At 50.7% G+C, this 9,521-nt stretch overlaps 1 protein-coding gene across 1 annotated transcript; it reads right to left on the bottom strand.

Moving 5' to 3' along the window:
• Positions 1-214: 214 nt before the first annotated feature.
• ONECUT1 (one cut homeobox 1) lies at positions 215-9,270 on the bottom strand. The gene is made up of 7 exons (XM_048482108.1): positions 9,187-9,270; positions 8,781-8,859; positions 8,351-8,547; positions 7,730-8,013; positions 7,479-7,641; positions 6,418-7,447; positions 215-4,893 (listed from the first exon to the last, which is right to left on the bottom strand). The coding sequence occupies exons 1-7, from the start codon at positions 9,268-9,270 to the stop codon at positions 4,592-4,594; spliced, it is 2,139 nt and encodes a 712-aa protein (XP_048338065.1). The 3' UTR covers positions 215-4,591.
• Positions 9,271-9,521: the final 251 nt, after the last annotated feature.

Genomic DNA, 9,521 nt, shown 5'->3' on the forward strand with positions numbered 1-9,521 from the left:
GCCTTTCTAGAAAAAGGAAACAAAGGGAAGGAAATTCTACTCTGCATGTTATGTTCCTTAATTTCTTTTACTGTCCCCTTGAGATCTCGAAGAACAGGAGACTGGCCTACTGGTGAGCGTGAAAAGGGTGCTTAAAGTGCCCTCTGTGGTCTGGAAAAAAAATGTGAATGCTCGGTTGACGTCAGTGCCGGGAAAACATGACAAAACAAACCGCTTTCGCAGTTATGTACAAATCTTCCTTTACGTTATAAATTAGAGCAGTGATTACATAAACGCGTATAAAGCATAAATAAATTAAGCTTACGGTATTTGAAAAAATGACAACAAGTTTCTTGGACCCTGTAGAACGGACAATGACTGTTTTAAAAAAAATCTTCCACTTACAAAGAAAATCTCTACACGCTCCTATGCAGGGGTCTCACCTTCTGAGCCTGACGACTTGCAGCTGCTCAGGGCTGCCCTGCAAGTCTGTTTGCATCATTGTGCAGCTGTTTTGCAAAACTGGTGGAGGAATAAACAGTCTCAATTTCAGCAAAACGATGGAAAAATCCCTACAAAGATATCAAAGCTTCAAAATAAATTACACATAACTTTAAAACAAATGTTTACAACAATCATGTTGGTAACTTCTGCTTTAACACATGGACTCTCTACACAACATGCCCGTATTAATTTATTTCTTTGAGGTATTTTGAGAAATTGATAAAAGTCATACGTGGCCTCGCTACGTTAAGAACTCGAACCGCTTCAAAGGAAATTTTTCGAATGAAAGCTTTGGTTTGCTTACACAAAAATAGGAATAAAAACATACGTTTCCCTTTGGTTTCAAACACCTTTTTGTGGCGTAGTTGCGTGGGGGAAAGCACCGTGGTGAAGAATTATTTTTTTCCATTTGTGGCCTTTTTATTAGGCTGAGGTATTCACAGTGTATATTTATAAGGTGAGACGTACAGAAGTCAAGAGCGGTTTAACGCTTTGGTTCAAGCAAGGCACTCGTTATAGTTCTATAAAGTTTGCTGCGTGTTTATCGAGACCGCCGCTGTTTGTGTTCCTGTACCAGTAGTCGGAAGCGAGTGTAATTATAGATGAAGACAATTGTATGTACTGAGAACCTCCAGGAACTGGTGAAGTCAGCAGAAGGAGTTCCTGTATTGACTGTGGGACGCCCAAGAAAAAAAGTCTTTGGTTTCATCAATGCGATTAAAATCACCAATGGAAACTGAGTGAGGTAGCGCCTGTGCTTCACGCTGTACTTAGCAAGCCTTGATGCTCTTCTGTCTTTTTAACAGCTGTCGGTATAACTATTCCTTACCATCAGCATAATAAGGATATAGATACAAACTGGATCAGACGACTTACCGTGCCATGATACTAAATCATCAGGCCAAATATAGTCTGCGCGTTGGCTTCAAGGACCATTGAATAAATCCTAAACGTGCCTTCTTACAAAAGAAGGCAGTGCTTTCTCTTTGTTTGCTAAATGCATAGTGTTCATCTCATATCCAAAGGAGGATGAAAATAAAAACATGTGTTTTCAGCTACAGTAAAAACGTGACCAGGAACTACTTGGAATGGCAAAATCGGGAACAGCATAACATCTTGTAGCTGTGTTCAAGTTTGATTTTGCCAGATATTTCTGACTATCTGGGAAGCGAGCTGGCATATTTAAACTATTACTAATAGCATTTATAATAATTGCATAGTAGATGAAATTTATATTAGTTCCAATCTAAAAGGGTTTATGCAGATGATGTTTTAACAACAAACTGTAATATGAGCTACTTGATAGAGAAGAGGGGTACGGGAATTCAAATTCCTCTGAGAAGAATGGATTGGCATGATCTCTATTACTCTGTGTTGCTGCTAGGGCCTCTGGTTGACGCTGGCGGCTTCACTTGCGTCTGACTAAAGGCCTGTTTGGAGGCCTCCTACTGCATTTGTTAGGGTTGCCCTATCTACATTGGAGGAGGGAGTCCTGGATATGTACCATACTGGTCAGTCTGTTTCTATCAGACATTTTCTTTTCAGACAAAAAACTCTGGAATCTCCTAACGTATTTATATTATTCACACAGTACAGGAAGTGGATGAACAGAGATACATCTGGGGCGAGTGCCATTATTGTAGTAGCTTTTTTCGCTCACGGTGCAAGAATTGCAGCATCTCTGTAAGTCCCCGTCCCTTGCTTTATTTCTCCAGATCAAAACATGGAATTCTAGACTGTTTTGTTTCCCTTCCATTTTTAAATTTTCACCTTTTCATAAGGCGAGGCCATTTGGTCTAAACTATTAAATTATAAACTGAAAAGTAGATTATATTCATATGCCATAATCACAGGGAACATTCCATTTTTTGCATAAGCCCAACAGAGGGAAATATTAATATTTGGGAATGAATAGGTTGGTATCCACCTGTGCGTGAACAACCGCTAAGTTAACTGACGTTATGCTTGTCTACCTAATTTATTTGTAATGTACTCCGTAGCCTGACGTATGTCAGATTTCAGCTGGCTGCTGGATTGTCCACAGCATTTATTTCAAACACAAATAGCCCCGTTCATAGTGGCTGGTTGGTTTGTTCAGACTATTCCACTGTTCCTCTGTCTCTGAGGAGTTCTAACTCACATCAATACGTGAAAAGCCTATTAAGTGATAAATATTAATTGTTCTGTTATGAAAACTACAATCATTTTGGCTTCAAGAAGAAGATCCAGCTCCAATTGAATATTTTTTTCTTTTTCTCTGTGAAATCGGTCATGTCTATTTCTCCATGCGATAATTTCTGGAGGAAATGAGATAAATGCCTAACCTGCTTCACTATGTATTTGTGAAGGCTTTCACGGCTGCGATCAACTGGCAGCTGTGGGTTTTCTGGCCTAATAGTTTTGACTCTTAATGTTCTACCAGCACCTATTGGGGGGCATATCTTACCATCACATGCCTCTGAACAGGCCATCTGCACACGGGGCAGAATGTTTTGACAGCAAACTGCCAGATGTAAGCCCCGTGGCCTGGAAAACCCACGACGCCGAGCTGTCTGGTCCGCCTTGCTGATTTGCAGGGCCGCCCAAAGGAGAGCTACAGATTCCTACCGTGCTCTCAGAATGGTGTAACTCTGCTTGTAATTGCACTGTTAGTCTTTAGATCAGCAATGTGACCCTAAACATACAACAAGGAAGCATTTTGTTGTGAGTAATGGGTCCTCCCGCTGACTTAGCGATGGACTGGGTTCTTTGAGTCATACAGAAACATTCCGAGACAGTTCGGTTCTCGAATCGCTGCATAACTGGGCTGTGGTTCAGACTGTCAGGCCTAAAAGGACTCCTTGACAGGCCAGCGCCATCTGGAAAGTGAAAAGTTGTCCCTCCTGTACTTTTAAAAGGATGTCATTATTTCTCTCTAACTGCATTAACTTCAGTTGTCTCATAAAGTTGTGACTCTGGTTATGAATTCATTGCAAATGTCTATGAAGTCCCTGATTACTTGAGAGCACAATCACACCATTTAATACCTGAATGCTAACAATTTGTGTTTTGTGAGTTTGCCGTAAATACTTTGGAGAGACGTGTGTGCAGACTTACATACTTGGAAGCTTGGAAGCAAGAGTTGGGGACTATTTCTTCATAATTTACACTAAGCAACGTAAATAGTTTGACAATTGCAAAGACTCAAATATGTCCAGATAGCTATACAACTATTGATATTGACGTTCTGATGTGGGATCCTGTCCAAAATCATTCCAACCACTTTTCCAAGCCCCTTTATTACATGAATGTAACTCTGCTTAGAGCTACACTGCTGGGCTATAGAAACACAACTGCACGTCATTGCTTCTTACTGCTCTGCTTCGCCAATGTAAAAAATTTTCCTGATTAGACTCACAGTTTTCATTACAGTACAATTTCTTATATAATAATGGTTTATCGCTATACCTGTTCTGGAGATCTTGTGTTAAAATACCTTTGGAAAAATAACATAATTTCAATAAAATACCTTTTATATAATAGCATGTGTGTTCTTTGGTACCCACTAAATTCTTTTTGTGGAGAAATGCTATGTGGTCCTTAAGAAATGCTATGACATGGTCCTTACCAAACAAATAGGATGTGCTGGCTCGGGCAACTGAAAATTCCTTCCCTGTCCTTGAGCTTATATCCAGATATTGCACTGACGATGTTTGGACAATTTAAACAGCCGAATTGCCCTACTATTCAACTGAACCCAGATGACTCCAGTCGTATTTTCTGTAAGTTCCTCGACTCCAGAATGAACACGTGACCTCTATCTCCGGTGTCATTGGTGTGAAATGAAATGCATTATTTGAAGACACCTTCATAAATGGCCAAAGAAGGTGTCATGCAGATAGTTGATGTCTTTGTTCCTTTGTGGTTGTCTGCTTTTGCCAGCTTTCTTCACACTAAACCGTGTTTCTGAAAACAAAGTCAGAATTGAGAGATAGCGATCTTTGGTTTCTTTGCATTTATACACAACCCTTGAAAAACATTTTAGGATAAACCTGTTTTCTTGAGCTCCTGCTCATTTCTTCATTTATTTTAAAGCTTTTCTACCGAGTTTCTTTTTGGAGTTGATTCTCTATGCTTTGGTACAAGTGCTTGAGGAAGATGATGATGATGACAAGTTGCTAGAACTGGAGTTCCCCTCCTCCAGCCATTTATCCAGGCTCCTCCTTCGTGCATTCATGAAAAAGTTGCTGACGGTGCTCAGTTCCAATCCTAACTGCTGCGAAATGGTGATTTGCAGTTCTTTGGAAGGACGCTTATTCTCCTTGAATATTGCATGGAGAGTCCTACGTTGTACGTCTGTAAAGACCAACCTTGGTTTTTTGGGAGTGTTCCCTCTGTCCTTCCCATATTCTTGCTCTTTCCGTTTGCAAGCTGAAAGAAAAAATAAAACATGGACACCGGTAAGGGGAAGGGTTCTCTTTCTTCTGTTGTGAATTTTGCATTGCTTAATGTGCCATGTTGAATCTTAGGCTACACTTCAGTTCTTTCTGATTGATTCCAGACATTCTGTGGACTTTTAATGACTCACTGTATAATCTGTCTTGGTTCCCTGTGAGAAAGGTGAACTATCAATAATGCCTATAAATAAATCACTACCACAAAAGATACAGAAAACATCCCTCTCTTGTACAACACCCAAAGATTTTAAATCATATTCTAGTTTTCATTAGTGCTTATTAGTGTCCACCAAATGGCGCGTGAGCTCCAGTTCAGACCTCACACTTCGTTTTTAGGGGGAAAAGACTGTGGGACACCTCTGTAGCCTTCTAGGACAGTTACTACATGACTCTACATCAAAAGTGCAGAATTATAGCCACGGAGTGTGTATAAACACAGAACAAGTATCTATTTTCCACACCAGCAACTAACCTCTCTCTTAGGCATATTAAATTGGGTTGATTTCAGTACCAAACGTACACAAGGAAGTGCATGCACTCCTGTCTCCTCCCAGCAGCGGCCCCCACGGGAGTTGGTGATTCTGTCCACAGTGGTCGCAAGACACCAGATGTCGCTGCCCTTCCCAAAGCACCCACTCCGCGCTCCCGCGCACACCCCCGGGGCCGCCCGCTCCGGGACCACCCGTCTGTCCGAGGCAGACCTCACGCCCAGTCGGTTGGGCTACCTCCGGTGAGTTCTGCCATCTGACTGGGCTGGCCCCTCCAGCGGCCTCCTCAGAGAGCCCAATGGAGCGGATAGGTGGTGCCGCCCTGGTCCTCGCCGACAGTCTCAGCTGCCCCTCGCATTTGGAGCCCAGCCCAGCCCAACAACTGGGCCCGGGGACATCTTGCAGAAGCCTCCCCGCCCCCCCCCCCAAAAAAACCCTGCATCCACCTCAGTCTTTATAACGCTCCAGGAAGGACGGACAGGCTGAGAAGCCTCTTCCGCGCCACCAAGTCCTGCAATAGCCGTGCCAGCCGAGAAGGCAACGCGCCTGCGGGAAGCTGGGGGGGGGGGGGGCAGCCGCAAGACCAGCTGCGGGTCCTCCGCGGGGTACGTCGCCTAGGCCCACCTGCACGGTTCGTCCGTCCCACATCCGGGTAGTGTGGCAGCGTGGTGGGGTGGACAGAGCCTGCCCGGATAGACCCGTTCCTGGCCTCCTCCCGAGATCCCGCTCCTCCACCGGCAAAAGCTTTTCTCCGGAGCGCCTCCGTGGTCTGAAACTCCCTTTCGGCTGCCCCACCTCAACATCCCCATCGGGCGCCCCACTGTTCGTGGACGGGGGTGGGGGTGGGGGGCTGCTTACTCCGCAGGCCAAAGGAGCCCAAAGGTGTGTGTGGGGGGGGGGGTTCGCCGTGTGCCTGGACGGCCCCTCCCGGCTTCTGCGGTGCTATGAACGAGCGGCGGGGCCCCAAGCCGGAGATCCCCCCTCGCCCCCGCCCCCGCCCCGCCCCTCACCTGCCAAGCGCAGCGCCGACATGCGCTGGAACTCCGGCTCCTGCAGCCACTTCCACATCCTGCGGAAGGTCTCCCGGCCGGACTTGAGCTTGCTCCAGGGCTTGGGGTTGCGCAGGAGGTCGGAGAGGGTGCCCTGCGAGCGGCACAGCACGCGCTGGGCGAAGATGGCCTGCGGGATGCTGTAGCGCTTGAGCTCGGTGCTGACGCGCTGCGCCACCTCCCTCGTGTGGATCTCCTCTCCCGGGGGGCCGCTGCTGGCTTGTGCCGAGGGGGCGCCGGGCTCACGGGCGGCGCAGAGTGGCTGGCCGGAGCCCGGCGCGCTCAGGGGGGCCTGCAGGTGGTGCGGGATGCCGCCCAGGGGCGGGTCTCCGTGGCGGCCCAGCAGGGCCGGGTGGGAGGCTCCGAAGCTGCCGGGGGCGAGCATCTTCTCCGCCGGCTCCACGGGCCCAGGGTGAGGGTAGTGCGGCAGCCCCGGCTGCTGAGCGTGATGGAACCGACCCAGGCCGGCTCCTGACACGGACAGCGGCGAGATGTGCTGCCCCATGCCGGCCACCTCCTTGGGGTAGTGCGGATACAAGTTGCTCACGGAGCCGGCCAGAGGCCGCTCGTCCCCGCCGCGCATGAGGGCGAAGCCGCCGCCGCCGCCGCCGCCGCCGCCGCCGCCGCCGCCGCCGGGGGACTGGTGGGGGTGCGGGAACTTGTCCGAGACGGCCGAGATGGGCGGCAGGGGCTGCAGGGGCGTCAGCGTGGCGTAGGTGCCGCTCAGGTTCATTCCAGGAGGGGTCTCGCAAGCCATACTCAGCGGCGGGGGCAGCGGCCCGCTCAGCGGATGCTCGGAGGGGCTCCGGTGCGCGTGCGGATGGTGGAAGTCCGGCCCGTCCAGGAGCGAAGCCATGCCCAGCGGGCCAGCGGGGTGGGATGCCAGGTGCGGGCCTCGGCGGCCCCCCGAGCTGCGCAGGTGGAGGCAGCCGCTGAGGGGCCCCGGCTCATGGGTCCCCCCGTGCATGTCGCCCAGCCTCTCCATCGCCAGCTCCGGGTCCGTGGGGCGCAGGCGGACCCACCATCAGGTTGTACAGGTGGGCGCGGTCCGGTTCAGTGCGGCGCCCCCCGCTGCCGCCGCCGCCGCCTCCTGATTTCGTGCCCGGCCGCCCCCGGCGCCATGGCCAGCTCTGCCGTTCCGCCTTCCGCGGGCTGCGGCTGTGACTCCGGCACCCGCTAGTGCAGCTGCTGGCGCTGGGAGAAGGTGGGCATGCGCACTGGGGGCCCGGTCGGCGCCTCCCCCATCTCTCTCTCTCTCTCTCTCGCCCCTTACCACCACCACCACCACCCCCCGTTGGCCAGGCGGCCTGGCGCTCGCACAGAAGCACCTGCTGGGAGCTGGAGGACCACTATGCGCCCGGCCCCTTGAAGAGATAGAAGCTGGGGGGGGGGGTTCGTGGGGGAGGCGATTGGCCTCAGATTGTGTCGTGCAAAGACCCCCGGCTTGGCCACGAGCTTTTGGAGGGGGCGGCGACCCACGCTTGGCTTTTTCCGACCAGCCGAGCAACGGCGGGGGGTGGCGGCGCTGTCAGACCGCCTCCCTTCCCTTTTCTCGTTCTGGGGAGGTAGGAGGGCCCAGTGGCCAGTCTCCAGCTGCCATGGCACAACCGCCGCTTGCCCACCGCGCCGGACGCCCCCCCCCCCCGGCTCGCCGGACTAAGCGGTCTTCCCGGCCTGTGGGAGCGTGTCTGGCCTCTCCGGAGCTCCCAGGGCCGGGAAAGGGTCCGCAGGTCTGAAACAGCTGTGCCCGAAGAAGGGTCGCGGAAGGAGGAAGGCCTCCGCCGAAGCTCTGTGGATCCTGGCTGGCCCTGGAGCTTTTCAGCAGCCAGACTCTCTGTCAACTGGGTGGGAGACATGCACGCGACGCGACCCCCCCCCCCTCCCAGCACATCACCCTCCCTTTCAAGTCAGCGACCGGAGGAGCGTCAGCCGTGCTTTCCTTGCGTGGGTTGCTGCACAGTGAATGGTGGGAGGGGCAGGGCTGCTGGCATTTGGGTATTTTAGGGAGCCTGGGGAAGGCGGCGTGCGTGGTAGGGGCAAATCTGGTCAGATCTCGGAAGTTAACAGGGGCCAGGGCTAGGAAGCGCGACCCTGCGGAGGAAGGCAATGGCGAACCACCTCTGCGTCTCCGTTGCCTTGAAGGCTCCTAGCCGGGCTCGGCCTAAGTCGGCTGCAACTTCACGACACTTTACACGAGCGCGCGCGCGAAACCACTGAGGCGCCACCTCTCCCTTTAGACTCCGCAACTTCAGGCAGAAATTAGGCGGTTCTTTCCCAAATCATCTTCCACTCAAAATCCTCAAGACAACGTTCCATCATCTCACCTCCGGGGCCAGAATTCAACGTCTGCCTTGACTTGCTAATTGACAGCTCCCGTTCAGTGAGATTTAGGATTGGGGGCGACTGTGAGAAAGCAGGCAGACACTCTGGTGTGACACAAAGGGTGCCATTGGATTACCAGGTTCTCTGGGATTCAGCCCCGGGGGACCCACCTGTTCCGTTTATGTCCTTTGAGCGCTGCATTCCTGCAAGCGTTTAAAAGATACAAACTGTGTATCCACTTCGTTATTTACGGGGTTGTGTAGTGCTCAGAAACTGTGGTGTTTAAAATGGCCATCGAAATGTTTGTCACGAAAATGCCTGGTTTAAAAACGTGGAAAAATAAATCCGTGGATGCATTGATCTATCTTTCGCAAGGAGGAATTTCCTGCGCATCTCTTCCCTCTTTACCAGCAACGGGAACCCTGACTCACAGACAGCACCAATGAACACGGGGGTTCCTTTGCCATTCGACAACAGCTTCTTGAGCCACATGCTACAAATATATATATTTCCTCCTCGCAGGTATGACCGAAGTTCTCTCTCACCTGGGGTTACAGGAAATAGCCAATCTCTGATTTGGGTACATCGGTTATTTCATTGTCTCATTGAAAGCCTTTCTGCGGAACCTCATAACATAATTCCCAGGACAATTTATGGAACAAAGATACAATATTATCCTGAAATAAGAAGTGAGAAAGACCCATTTGTTTATGGGCACAAAACGAGAGAACACACAACTGAGC

This window comes from Sphaerodactylus townsendi, linkage group LG17 (genome assembly GCF_021028975.2).
Source record: "Sphaerodactylus townsendi isolate TG3544 linkage group LG17, MPM_Stown_v2.3, whole genome shotgun sequence".
NCBI lineage: Eukaryota > Metazoa > Chordata > Lepidosauria > Squamata > Sphaerodactylidae > Sphaerodactylus > Sphaerodactylus townsendi.